The sequence below is a fragment of the Chlamydotis macqueenii genome, chromosome 19 (assembly GCF_036417535.1).
Source record: "Chlamydotis macqueenii isolate bChlMac1 chromosome 19, bChlMac1.mat, whole genome shotgun sequence".
In the NCBI taxonomy this organism is placed as follows: Eukaryota; Metazoa; Chordata; class Aves; order Otidiformes; family Otididae; genus Chlamydotis; species Chlamydotis macqueenii.
In genome coordinates this window covers 6046448-6061139 of record NC_141574.1, presented here as the reverse complement: position 1 = coordinate 6061139, position 14692 = coordinate 6046448, and the positions used below count along the sequence as shown (strand labels likewise).

Sequence of the window (14692 nt, the reverse complement as noted above, 5' to 3'; positions counted from 1 at the left end):
AAGTGGCCTGGAAAAGGTCTCTCAGCCCTGTAACTCGTAGTCAACAGTTCCGCAAGCGGCTGAAGGAGCCACCGGACTACATCTGCTTACAAGGCACTGGCAGGCTCAAGCAGAGACCACCGTTGCCAGAGACCATCTGGACCCACACGACGTCTCTAGAACGGCCGCCCCATCACCTGGCAGCAAGGGCCAGCCTGGACCCGGAGCAGGGACAGCTCCACGGGAAGCCCATCAGCCGTGAGGTCGAGCTCTGCTCTCTGGGTCGTAAGCACGTCTCCTGAGCTGGGATGTGAGCCCAGGCCTGAATCAGGCTCGCTTTGCTTCAAGGGGAGCTGTTCAAGCACTTGAAACCAGTTTCTGACAGACGTTGCCAAGGGCACTTTGTATAAACCAGTTCCCACAGCCAGGGCAGCTCTCAGCTACGAGGCTTTCACTGAAATGGCAGCAAGAAGATGAAGGGCAAGGTCTGTCTCAACACGCTCCGGACGGCAGCTTTCAGCCACCGCGTGGTTCCGCCTTGATGGCTTTGCGCTTCTGGCAGGCAGCAACCGCCGAGAGCCCCCCCAGAGCCACCTCTCCACTGGCTAAGAGTGGGGGGGAATGGAAGAGGCGGGGTAAACCCAGAAATTAAAGGGGAGGGAGCAGGGTTAGGTGATGGGAGAGAGAGAAAACAGCCTCTAGTCCCTCCCTCGTGCGTATCAGCCACCCCAGCTCAGCTGCTGCCAGAGGGTCCCGGTGCACGGGCAGGACCGGCCCTTGAGGTGGGGGGAGAAAAAGCCCAAACAATAACCAGTGTGGATGAGAGGGCGGGTAAGGAGAATAAGAACCAGGAGGCTAGGCCTGCAAGAATTCACACCCTGTGCCCTCAGCTCCAAACACAGCTTAGTTGCTAACAATATTAAATTCCAAAAAGACTTGTAATGTAGGAAAATAAAATAAACATCCTGCACACTTACCCAATCCTGGTAAACAGCTTCCCATGGGCATGGAGAAAACTGAGGATGAACCTTTTGTTCAGCTGCATGGGAAAAAAAAAAAAAAAGAAAAGAAAAAAAAAAAAAGAGAGAGAGGAGAAAACAATTAAACTCTCTCCGATTTCCTGTGAATTAAGAACGTCCCCAGTGACAGAAGAACCTGGCCTGGATGCTGGGGGTGGCACTGGAGATGGGAACCAAATGGACATGCCCAAACTCTTACAAACATCATGCACACAGGCAGAGGCAAGTGCCAAACAGCTGGAGCTGAGCGGGGAGAGGCGGTGGAGACACAGCACCCTCTGCCGGGTCCCGCGCTCCCTCGCAGGGCCACCCACCCACCCACGGGCACCAGGCACCCGCATCCCGCGCCCAGGGCGGCTCCGGCTGCCTGCGGGGCAGCTCTCACCCAAGGGCTCCTCCTGGAAGCGCAGCCCAGCCCAAGGGCTTATGCGAAAGGAGTCCCGCAGCCTTTCCCACTAGTGTTTCCCATCAATGGGAAAAAAAAAAAAAAAGAAAAAGAAACACAACAAACAGAAACAACTTGTTTGGTGCTCCGCGATCACAGCGGAGGCTGAGCAGCCTCCGGCCAACGTGGAGAGGGAGCGGGATGTCCTCTGCGGAGAAGCCAACACGGCAAGCTCGGCAGCAAAGCCAGGAGGGTTTGTTTGTGCCCTGCAGAAGCAAGGGGGCACTGGGGTGACGCTGCACCCCTTCGTTTAACTCCAGCCTTAAGCAACTACAGGGCACCAGCGTTCAGATGTGTCAGAAGAGCTTCTGAACGCCTGCAGCAGCGACGCTGCTATTGAGCTACCAGAGCAGCACGGAGCTGAGGGGATACAGGGCAGACGGCTGTAGCACGCAGTGCGATGGCAGCTTCCTGCCCCGCTCAGGGCCAGTAACACCAAAACTTGACTGGAATAATTACTACTGCTCTAAGCCACCCCCTGGTAGCTCAGCAGAGCTCTGGGCTTTCCCAGCCCTTATCTAAAAGGCTCTGAAGGAGGCTGTGGGTGGCTAAGCGGTCACTCTGCCCGGCCCTGGAGGCGGCTGTGTCACGCTAGGAGTGGAAGAGCCATGCTAGGAGCGGCCTGGCCTCGCTCTCACCTTCCCCACAGCAAGAGGCTTTCCCCTCGCGCCCGTGCGCCTGGACAGCCTCCGTGCGGTGAGAAAAGCCAGGCTCCGAGCGCCGCCCGGGGAAGATGCTGACCGGGAGCGACCCAGAGCACCACCGCTCTGCTCCCATTCGCGCAAGATTTTTTATATCCTGAACCCCTCTATAAAAGTCAGCGATGCCACTTCCATTTACGGGGGGGATCAGAGGCACAGAGAGAGGACGAGGCTACCGGGCAGGGCTGTGGCGATAGCGGGCCAGGCGCGAGCAGGAAGGTGCACGACGGGCACCGGTCAGTGCCTCCAGGCAGCACCGAGCTCCCTGCCAGGCCTGGCTGCAGGGACCAGTTATCACGGGCAGCCCTAGCTCTGGTGCTACCTCCCGTCCTCATCTGCTGAACCCCTCGGCTCACGCCACGGCTCATGCCAGCTGCTCCGCGAGGTGCGATCGCGCGGTTCGGTGTAATTAACCCGGGCTGCGTTCCCGGAGGACCCGTGCAGCAGAATGATGCCCTGCTGCAGAGTCGCTCCTGGGCCATGTGCGAGTTTAAACATAAAACTTGTCTCATAAAACAAGCCAGACCAATTAAACTGGCCCCCGCAGCAAGGGGTTCTTGCTTACTCACTACTTTACTGCTGCCCTAAAGAGCCCTTTCCACTGGAACTCGACTTTATTTGCCACCATTTTATTAACTCTGCAGATGAAACCCAGAAGAGACTGGGGAATACTGGGACAGCACAGCAAAGCCCTTATTCGCTCCGCCAGCGAAGTTTGGATACAGCTGCTTCTCCACCGTCCTCCCTAGGACACGGAGGCAGCTCAGCGCTTCAAACCTTTAACACGTACTATTTTTCAAGGAACGGCTTGTGGAGGTAGAGAGCTGTTTTGTGACCATCGCTGTGGCTCGGGCTGCAACCGCATACCCTGAGAGAGACACAGCCTAACCAGTCTGAGCCCCCAGCTCAGGTGCAAGAGCCTCGGTGGGGCGGTGGGCAGCGCTCAGCCCCACAGCAAGCCCCCACGCTGCTGCTGCCTGCAGGAGCTGGAAGAGGGAGTCTGTGCTCCGTGCTCTCTGACAGGGAACACGGGAAAGCACAGGAGCTCGTAGCCTGACCCGTCTCTGCCAGAGAGCCTGTCGCAACGCTGATCGACAAGCTGCACGTGGGTGAAAGAAGAAATTGGGGTAGAAGTTTTTCTCCAAGGTGCACACTCATCCACAGCCCCGGGAGCGCTCACCTTGCAATCCCTGCACCACTTTACTGGCAGCGGGGGAGTACCAAAACTCCCCACCTTGAATGGAAAGTGACACTGACGCCCAGCAGAGACGTGCCCCGCGCGTTCCCACAGAGACGCCGGGCTCTGGGAGGGCTTGCCAGGACCTCGGCTTCACCCCCGTCTTCTCAGAGCAAGTTTCACACTCAGCCTTTTCACTCGCAATCCCGAGGAGTAACCAGTCACACTCCACAGGAACCAGTGCTGAACTGTGACACAGATATGTGCATATATATATTATTTTTTTTTTTTTAAAAAAAAAAAAAAAAAGGAAGCAGGATACCTGCCTCTAGGAAAGAAGCATGCTTCATACCTCTTGCCAACTTAAGCACGAACCCAGCAAGCCCAGGCAGAGACCTGTGTGCCCCAGCACTGTGGCATCTCAAGCAGGCACCTCTCATGCTTCTTTCATCACTTTTTCTCTCACAGCCTCAAGGTTTTGATGAGCTCATCACTTAACTTTGGACCTTTCATCTCCAAGTTCACGCTAAGGCCACGGGCTGCTTTGACTGGGCTTTTCTCTGAATGACTCTTTCTCTAGTGACTCACCTGTCCCTCAGTCTCCGGGAGCCCTCTCTGCTCCTCCCATCAAACGCCACTTCTCACGGCAAGAGGGAAACAGCGACTTCCACCGAGCGGCCCAGGTTCAGGGTAGGGAGGAGGGAGTCTCGTTACCTGCTGTTCTGCATTTGCACGGCAGAGAGGAACGCTTCCCCACAGCCCTGCTCGCGTGCTCACTCCCCTGATGCTGCTCGCATGAGACCTGCAACAACTCCTTGCCTTCATCCCACTCACTGTGCAGTTCAAGGGTGGCCATCTCCAAAAAATGATCCTTGTACCGATGCCAGGGAAAGAGGGGGCTCCCTGTGCACCAACTTTGCTGCCTGTTGGAGGCAGCTTTGCTCCTTGGGACAGGGAAGAAAACCTGGCTGGTGCCAGTTGGTCGCTTGGGAATAGTCCACCAAGCAAGGCTTATCCAACAACGAAACTACGTCAAAAAATGAATTCTGGCCCTTCCAGTTGAAAAGTGGGCATCACAGATATGGAAGTTATGAGCATATAGTGAAGGCATTAGTTATAAAAACAAACCAGCTGTCAAGAAGAAGAAGGGGTCCCTGCACACAGTAGTGCCTGAAGCTGAAAACAGCTGTTTCGGCTGTCATGAGTCAGCATGTGCAGACAGACTAAATCCACCTGGGAAGAGGCAACCTCACCAGAGGAAGCAGCCCACTGCTGCTCGGGGAGCATTCACACACTGCACCGCCAACCAAACTGGATTTGTTACCATGGAAGAAATCAACACTGCCTAACAACTTCTCGCGTAGCGGCTCAGTGCAGAGATAGCAACGGTGCTGGAACAGCCAGCTCAAATCACCGAGCGGCCCCGAGGCGTACATCCTGACAACACGCAGAACACAGGCGGTCAGACAGCCTCAGGAAAGGTTTGTCGTGTCTTGAGCCAGCAAAGAAGAAAGCAAGACCGAACCTCAAGAGGCTGCGCGCTGACCAAAAAGGGTTGAAAAAGCGTGTCCCACCCCAGCACAGCAACACTGGAAATGCCACCGGGGTGTGCAGGAAAAGTAGTGCCGCAAACTAGGCTGGGACCCAGAGCCGCCGTGCTCGAACCCAGCACGGACCCATTTGGCTCACGACAAAGAGCGTACAGAGCTCTGGCACCTGAGCATCGGTCCCAGCTGTGAAGGAGGCACCAAATAAGGGAAGGATTCTGGAGCAGCAACTCCTGGGGAAAAAGTGTTTCAAGTTAAAAATTGTTACTTCAGGTTTGGAAGTAAATTTCAGGATCTGGTCTTTATCAAGCGAGGCAAACTTTCTTCAACATCAGCAAAGCATCTGCGGAGCAGAAAGCGGTGTCAGAGTCAAAATAGGCTGCAAAAGACAAGTCCATTAATCAACAGACCAGATGCAAAACTGCCTGTAACAAATGTGCTCTCTCCATCAGAGTGGAAGGGACTGGAGCGCAGCAGGACGTTCTCCCGAGTCTAGGGGTCTCCTCAGTGACAAGGGGTTGGGATACAGACCACAGAGCCACACAGCTCCACTCCAAAACACGTACCACACTCATCCCAAATATTTTCAGGGTTTCTTGGGCAGTCAGGCTTTTCCAGGCACAGCTTCCTCGCTGAGAACTCCGTGAAATAACATCCAGGCCCCCAAACCATGCCATATTTTCATTCCCAGCTCAAGGGCTAGATACACCACGTTAATTATAAAGATTATTCCTCTCTTCCACAGGCAGCTCCTTCAGAGCTTCAAACCACCCAGTCCAACACCAGCAGCGAGCCCACTACCTCCCCTGGAGACAGCCTTACGAATATGAGCCCGAGCCTTTATCCCACACCATCCCAAACCTGCAAGGCACAGCTCTGACCGGCGTTCTCCACGGCAGTTATCTCGCTGAAATAACACCGAGCACTGACACAGAGCTTCCTGAAAAGCCCAAGATGCCGCAGTGGACTCGACTGGCAAGGTATCGGGAGGAGGTTTTTACTCTTACAGGTGCAAACACAACAAAGCGCTGGTGGAAAGTGTTTTGTGCAAACGGCTACCTACATAAAGGAGAGGAGACAAAAGGGCTATTAAGATTATCTGGCATTTTTGCAGTATTTACAAGGTACCCACAGAGCTGTGGGCAAATTCCAGCTGGGCTAATTACCATCATCATTCCTCTTCATATACCACCTGCAACCACACATGGATACCGAGCTCGCCTTGGCGGCTCCTTGCCACGTGTTCTAGCGCGGGTTTCTGTTTAGCAGTCCATGTCCTGCCCTGAACCGGATTAATTTCTACCGCATTAGTAGCAACCCCAGTGAGAATCCTGATACTCGACATCAGACGCTGCACAAACATAAAATCCAATTTGCTGTGACGTGGCAGAAAGAGGGAATAATCCTGACGTACCGTGGCCTTGAGGCATTCAAAATTCATTTACAGGTAAAGGGACCTTGCAGCTTCCTGATCTTCTGCAGTGCAGCAGCTACAGCTCCAGGACACATCTCACGGCTATAAGAGTTACAAGTCAGCAACCCAGCAAGAGAAAAAGCGGCATTCAGGAACCCCCCTGGCAAAACCAATGAGCTTTTGATTTTCCCCTTCATCACTGCTGGGAGAGGCGGGATGAGGAACGTAAGCAAGAAAATCGTGCACTGCAGTAATGTAAAAGTCAAGCAGGGGTGACTTCACCGGCTCCGAAACAAACATCTGACCTATAAATAAATTTAACATTTTTTTAATAACTAATTTCTTAGTGGAACTTTCAATTTAAGGAAAACAAGTAAAACAGAATCTTTACATGCATGTTACTTCCTTTTGAACCAAACCTGCATCTAAGCTGGATTTCTCTGAATTAGTAATATGCAATTTAAAAAATATTACCATTAATTAGATTTAAAACTGATGAAGTAACCTCTTAAAAAGCAGCGGTCTTCAGAGACCCTCACTGAACCGGATGGAAAGGGGTTGGTAGAGACTGACTGGCAACGTTTTTAATCAACGAGCTGAAAGAAAATTCTGCTGTCAAACTGCCCGCGACACGAAGGCCAACGGAGCAGTAACGATGGCTACAGCGCGTTCACACGAGGTTATTGCAATCGCTTCAAAATCTGGGGCTTTCCAGCATCAAACGTCACGTTGTGCATCCGGGATCCTATAAAACTCTGTGTCCAGGAGACCATGCCCGAGGCAGCCTCTCCAGAAAGGCTCTAGGGACCGCAGCGGCTAAGTCCCCAAGGCAACATCCGGTAAAAAGAGTTAACGCATCCCTTAGAGGCACCGGACAGCACATTCACATCGACACACAGCCCTGGTGAGGCCGACACTGAAACACTGCAACCGGCTCTGGTGCCCTTATTTTCAAAAGGATGCTGAAAAATTGGAAAGGCTCCAAAAACCGGCCATAAAAGTGATTCAAAGGTGAAAAATTGTGTCTTGCAGTGAAAAACTTAAACAGCTTGATCTGTTTAGTGTGCCAAAGAAGACTGGGAGGCGATGTGATTGCAGGGTGCAAAGTGCCTCTGTGGTACTTAAGGGCTCTTCACGCTCACAGAAGAGCAAAGCACAAGAACAAACTGGAAACGTTCACTCTGGAAAGAAGGTATCAGTGTTCCAGAACCAGTGCAATTATCACTGGAATGAACTCCCCAGGAAAAGGGTGGATTCTCAAGACTGGATGTCATTCTGGAAGTTTTGCGTTAGCCAAACACAAGTTATTTGGCTTCATGCAGGAGCAGCAGGGTGAAATTCAAGGACCTGTGATATACAGGAGATCAGACTAGATGATCTAATGGTCCCTGCTGGCCATAAACTCTATGAATCGATGCAACCACGCCAGAGAGCCCTCAGCTGAGATATCGAGTTAACTTTCAACACGAAACTTTTCAGAAATTGGCTCTGGTGCTGCAGGTCGTTTAGGATACACGCTCAGCTCTTCAAGGCTGCATCTGGTTAAGGGAGACGGCCCAGGCAGAGCCGTTCTTTGTCCAGCAGGTAAGGCAGAGGCCACGTACCGCGCACTGAAGCGGCCCCAACCAGCAAAAAGCAGTTTATACTCCAACACATACTGTTTGCCAGGAGTAAACAGCATCCCCTTCCTGCAATAGAAAACCGACACCACGAAACGTGTCGTGAGTCCTAGAGATCTCCTGTTAACGTAGCTCAGGGTGTTGTCAGCCTTCTTCCTTACTCCGCAGTAGATTATTAGTGGGATTAAACACGAAGGAGGGAGATAATCTGACAAATTAAGAAGGCTCTAGAGATCTAACCCTGAAAGGCTTAGGATGGAGTTAGGCCAATAGAGAAGACATTTGGACAACAGGCCGAGCAGAGACAGAGCCTTCCGGAAGGATTATCGCACGCAATCCTCACGTTCCTGCTCTCTCAGCCACGCTCACCGGCAGGGATAACGGCAGCTGCTCACACCCAGCTTGTGCCCCAGGCTTCCACAACCTGGGAGTGGTTGTCCACCCTGCGGCATTCCCGGAGTACTTCTGGAGCCTTCACTTCTACGTGGGCACTATAACACAGGGCATGAAGGCATCTCCCTCTCCACTTTGAATCACATAGCAATGAAATCTGCTGGGGAGGAAGAGTAGAGCCAAGGACAGAGGAAATGACACAGATTCCAGCAGGTTCCACTCCCTGATCCTCCGGAAGGAAGTTTCTTTCCTAATACCCACCTCCACAGTGGATACGAAGCCCGTCTGGAAACGGCTCATTCAACACTGAAGAGAAGTAAACATTCCCCATGGCAGAATTAAGAGGTTTGGCTGTGGAACATGAGGTGCCCATCCCAAAAAAAAGTGTACAATAGACAGCAGAATAAGCTGGCCTGGGCCAACTCCAGACAAAGTTCAAGGTTAGACTAACAAAAGAAAAGCTCAAGACAAGTCACTGTCTACAGCCTTCACTCTGCTCTGGGAAGTTTCCCAATGCTGCTGTTAGGCATTTCACTTCCTTCACCAGTACTGCCAGTTCTGGCAGTGTTCTTGTCTGAAGTGCAAACTCTGCCTCCCAACGCCACTCTGCAGCACCTGGATCATCAAACGCGCTGCCACGGGAAAGGACTAACGCGCAGCAGCAGGAGGGGGTTTGGTTACACACAAATCCCTGGCTGATCAGCACCAGCGGGAGAGGAAATGAGGAAAGAGTGACTGACAGGGAAAGGCGGTTTCTGGAGGACTGTACTTGGTTTTAGAGTATGAGAAGCTTGTTGGAACTTGAAGCCTCACCCCCCTCACCGCAGCCTCTCTGAGCACTGGGATACAGCAGAGCCTCTCGCGCAGGGATAAGTCCTTGATGTCCTTGTAGCGTTCCCACCTCTGATCCACCACGATTCTCCACACATTAGCACCAGATGCCCATTACCAGAAGGAGAACACATCGGTATCTCTCCCACTCCTGTTACATTAGTCCCTGCCTTGTCCTTCATAGTTAAACAAAACCACCAACATGGTTGAAAAAGAAAAAGAGGAGGGCGGGGGGAAGAATCTCAACACTAACTTCTGGAAACTCTTACCAATAGCTTAGGCTTCACTTTCTGGGTAGCGACAAAAGGTCAAGTTGCGCTGGAAAGCAACACGTGGGTTCTACACAGCACGCATGCACAGGCTGAGTCGGTATCAGGCTCTGCAAGCCCTGCCGAGTTCCAGGAGCTTTCGCGGAGCAGCACGGAGCATCCACTGAAGATCACGAGCCTGGACAAGGTGCAACAGCGTTTCTGGTTGGATTGCTAACGCAGGAACTGCAGCTGAGAAGGTTTTTACCAACGTTTTAAAGTAAAAAGCAGAGTTTACTTTAAAAGTTATGTGCAGGGAGGGTGCAGAACTGGTGGGCAAAAAAACCCAGTGCTAAGCTGCATGGCTGAATGTCACGTCTCAAACCCAGAGAGGCTAGGAGTGTGGTTTTAGTGTTTAACCAGCCTCAAACTGCAGCCTGGCACTCTTTTACTTCCTCCGCAGAGAAGTCTTCTCACTGCTAGGGGAAAGAAACCACCTTACCACGTGAAACAAAACGGCTAGAGTAAAAATAAAGCCCCAAGGTGGTTTGGTGACCGAGGTCATATTAGGAGGCGGAGAAGTTGCAGGCTAGGGAAAGCACTCAGAAATACTCACGCTGCCAACCAAGAAAGAGATTACAGAAAAAGAGGTAGGGCAGAGAATTAATGTGAGTCCAGCAGTAAAGAGGCTGAGAAGCCTCTTTCGCACGCCACCAGCTCCCCCGTGCTGAAAACAGTTTGTAAACCGTTTCCTAAACACAAAGAAAAAAAAACCCAGACCCAGTCCTGACCTCCGCGAATGAGTAACCAAACCCAACAGCTTCCTGCAAGCCTGCGGGGGTGAGGAAAGGAGATGGCTGGGAGGGGCAGAGGGAACTCCAGGCTTCTCCCTCTCAAGTCCCACTTTGGGCACAAAAATTAAGGATGCAACGTCTTTTGCTGCTTTTTCACGTGGGTGGTGGATAAAGGAGAGAAATAAGGACGGGTAGCCTCTAACTGATTGCTAGCGCCTAACCTTCCCACCCCAGAGGGCTTCTCTGCTCGTTTTCGTGCCGCAAGGGAGGCTCAGCAGAGGCTCGCAGCGCTGCAACGGTGTGGATAAAATACAGCAACAAGCAGGAGGCTGGAGGGGAAGTACTGCTTTCCCTTCACAGCAAGGGCAGGCCGTAATGCAACAGAGCACAGACGGGATCGCTCCTGTCAGGTACCAGAGAGCACCTAAGCATGGAGGCAACAAACTTCCTGACTCAACACAGCCGCCTTCTGCGACAAGGCACCGACGGCAGACTGACCCAAGGCCTTGCTGTGAGACTTTGTGTATATTCCACTAGCGGCTCGTGCGCTGAGAAAAACCAAGGAGATGCTCCCTCGTGTATCCCCTCCCTTTGGGGATACACCTACGTCACCGCTCTGGTACGGCTCAGATGTTTAACAGGTGTGAGGAACAGCTTCAGCAGAAACGTCTGCTGGGCATCTCTGAGCGCTGCTGGTCTAGTGGTTTCCAGTCCCTCCGCTCTCTGCGCAGGCATGCAGCATTGGGTGAAAAAAACCATGAAAGCATGCAAGAGTCAGCACAGGCTTCCAGGGTATGGTGTGCAGCCCGCAGGGGCACCCTTTTGGGGAGTCATGTCCCAGCAGTGGGGGGAAGGCAGGCACGCCTGAGCTTTCACGCTCCCCATCCAAACCAGAGGCACAGCCCCAGCTGCCTGGACTTATTTTCCAGATCAGAGGCTCCTAAAACAGGACCATTCTGAGTACTCTGCCCACCTGACACCATGGAGGTAGCAGATGAGGGAGCTCTGTACTTCAGATAGCAGGGATTATTCAGAACAGCCTGCATGAAAGAGAAAAGATCAATCTTCCGCTGTCCTGAGAAAAACCACCCCATCGCACTGGCAATGCGGAGAAATGGTCCCACGAGCCCGACAGCAGCCTCAGGGGCAGACACGCCATAAACAGCGAGCTCCCCAAGCAGCCTCTTACCCACGCATCTGCATGGAAGAACAACCAGCATCACAGCAATACATCACTTCCACTTCTGCCTGTCACTTATTTCTAGTCATGTGTAACAGAAAAGAGTTAGAAGGTGAGAAAAGAGAGCTAAAAAAGGTGAGAAAAGAGAGTAAACAGGGGTGCCTCTGTGGTGTATCTGCACAAGCCAAGTTGGGCCAGGCTCACAGGTGCCCACCTCACACCACAACCACCTTCCAACAAACCAGATGCTCCCAGGGACCACATGTAGTGACACCAAGGCAAACTCAGCTCTGAAAACAGGTCACTACCACTCCCACGTGTGACTGGTCCATGCAAAGGACAGGCTGATGGAGCAAAATAGCCAAGAAATCCCCACCAAAACTGCTACCAGACTAACGTGAGGTTTTAACTCACTGCTCTCTAGAAGCACCCCTCTCCAGATGCAGAGCCCAAGAGACGACAATCCCGACAAAAAATTGCACAGACTGAAGTCGGCGAGGAGAAGGAGGCAGCCCAGTCACCGGAGCAGCTGCTGCCCAAGGGGAACAAGCGCGCAGAGCGGAAACAACAAATACTGCCAAGGGAAAACAGATGTGAAACGTGCAGGAGTCGACTAGGACAGTGACCCTTTTTGCTAAGGACACATAGCCCCTGTTGAGGCAGCGGCTCAGGCAGCTCCCAGGACTCTGCCGTGCTCCTGGATGCACAGGCATTCCCAAAAGCGCCCTCTCCAGCCTCGGACCACAGCTGGGCTGCAGAAGTGTAAGTGGATGCAGCACCATGGTGCATAGGTGAGGCAGGAAAAGTAAGAAATAAAACTAAGCAGGCAAGAAGAACTGAGAAAGACAGAAGTTGAGAATCCCTGGAGATGTCTCATCTAAGCAAGAAACAAGTCACAACAAGTTGTGAAGATCATCCCAACCAGGCATTGCTGGATAAGCTCCCAGTTAGCTGAATCCTGACCTACAGGGAAAAAAGCAGGACAGCTCACCACCTCTGCTGCTTTGAGAAGACAGTGCCCTCACCCAGCCGCAGAGGACCATCTCCCTGTGTGCTTCGCACTCATCTGGTTTTCCAGGACTTGGAAGACGGAAGGAGACAAAGGGGTCCAAAAGAGACCAGCACCACCCATCTGAAAGAAAACGCAAACAAGCACCCAAAGATACGCACTGCTTCCAGCTCTGCTGTCGCTGCTCTGTCTCCTGGTACTCACACCCAGCACCAGCACAGAGTGACACCTGAATGTATAATAAGCTTCCAAAGAAGAGCACAGTAGGCAATAAAGCAGAAACACGAAAGTAAGAAACCCTCTATATTTGGCCTATTGAGAGAACTTTATCCTCTTTTTTTTCGGTAGACCTCCTGGTAGTATTTACTGCTCACCTGTGGAAACCCTAATGTACTGTCCACGTTCCCTGCTGCTGAGAAGAAAGCCTGCGTAAAGAAACGGAGTTAGAACCCGCTCTGAACCTCAGAGCTAACGATTCCACCACAATTTCTCCGCTATTGCAAAGGGGCTGTTACTCCACGGGCACCCAGCACCAGCCAAACGCAACACCTCTGTTCCTAACCAGTAGGCTGGGGGGAAACAGGAAGGTTCCTCCAGCCAGTGCAGATCTTGACCCCGGCCTTAGCTTTCCTGTGAGCTTTTTGGGTGGCCCTACCAAACTTCTGACGGCTCTACAAGACTGACCTCTCACAAAGAGGCTAGGGAGACTTAATTCTTTAATGATGCTGAAGTATTCAGACATCTGGAGAGAAGTATTATTCAATTACTGTTGTGCCAAGGGAAAACCTCTCTTCCCTAATCTTAGCTGCAGCCATGGAGTAATCTTTATTAGCGCACGCATGCTGCCTGATAACACAAGGAAGTATCTACTGCAGAGCACAGGCAGCAGGCAATAGCAACTGTGGGAACCTTAACTCAGCATTTCCTGACAGGGGCGATTAAAATCTCAAACCCAGCGTAATATTAACACTTTCTCAAGAGACTGACAGCACGTTTGCCCTGTTTACTTTACCAAGTCACAGTCTGCGCAGTAGGCTGCATATGGTACTATCAGATTTAAGATCAATACAGACCCACGGCAAACGAAACCAGCGGCGGCAAAGAAATGGCAAAGACTCAGCTCTTCAGCTCCCTTTGTCCTACCCAGCTGTTTTTAAAAAGGAATACAGCTGCTCGTTGGTTCAGTCTCCTTTTTTGCATTTCTTATGGAATCCCACGTGAAGTGATCTGATACTGTCAGGTAAGCAGGGCCCTGGGTCAGCCTGGACTCTCCTGCCATCGCACACCTAGAAATGCAATGTACAAGAGACCACAGAGAACAGCGATTCACAGAACGAAACCTCAAAAGGCTGCAGGCATAACGGACATAACTCTAAGCACAAAACAGCCAGGCTGCAACCCAAACACTTCTTCAGCTTGCTTTGAAATCGTCCCACGCCCTCCATGCCAGCAGTGGCAAATCCAGTTACTGAGGAAGAGGCCAAACGAGACGTGTGCCCCTCGGTGTGGACAGATGGTACGTACTTCCAGTTCTGCACCTTCCTAGAAAACGCGATGGAGCAAACTGCAAAAGACGCAGCTATGCCAAGCCTCCACCTAAACACACAGTGCCAGGGCACTTTGCCAGCACTGCGTGCCACCTCTCCTTGTCACAGCAACGGCCGCAGTGTGAGCTGGCCCTCTGCAGACTCACCGTCACATTTCACTAACTCCTATCCCTGAAATAAAGTAATGATGTTTCTGTCTTCACACAGGGCTGCAGAAGGAAAAATAAAGTCAGCACTGAGAAGAGACGCACAAGGATGTGCTCAGCAGACTCTGCTTGCTGGTGCGGACAGCATCCATGTCAGCAGGTCCTGGGAGAGTAATCGTTCAGCATCTCCCTGCCAAACATGCCACACCACCAGGACTGGCACCTGACCGCCCACACTATGAAGAAAGCGACCACTGAGGACAGAAAACAATTTCTTGTCACCTGTGAAACAGACAGCACCTCTGCAGTAAAAACACCAGTCATCTTTGCCTTGGGCTGGATTTGAACCAACTGCCTCCTCTGGAAGGGTAGAAGTAGTCACTCTCCCACGCCTCTGCCCTGTGCGCATCCAGAGCTGGTAGGGCCTACACTTGCGGTGTTATATATCTGCTTCTGCAAGCTGAACATTTTCATCTTCTACCCTGTAAAATTCCCTTGTCCGGCTCAGAAAGAGCTGCCATAAAGATGGATGCCTGAGGAGCTACCTGCAGTGCACAGCTGTCAGTACAAATGAAAGAACATGGCTTGCCTCAGCCTTTTCAAGGGCTAAAGCTGGCAAGGAAGGGACCAAGGAGGCAATGAC

The 14692-nt window shown here is 52.0% G+C and overlaps 1 protein-coding gene across 3 annotated transcripts in view; it reads right to left on the bottom strand.

Moving 5' to 3' along the window:
* SMG6 (SMG6 nonsense mediated mRNA decay factor) overlaps nt 1-14692 on the bottom strand; it is a 112477-nt gene that overhangs the window by 86406 nt on the left and 11379 nt on the right. For all 3 annotated transcript variants that reach the window (XM_086762981.1, XM_086762982.1, XM_086762983.1), the window contains exon 9: nt 957-1018. In XM_086762981.1, coding sequence (XP_086619107.1) covers nt 957-1018 — 62 coding nt within the window. The remainder of the gene's footprint in view (nt 1-956; nt 1019-14692) is intronic.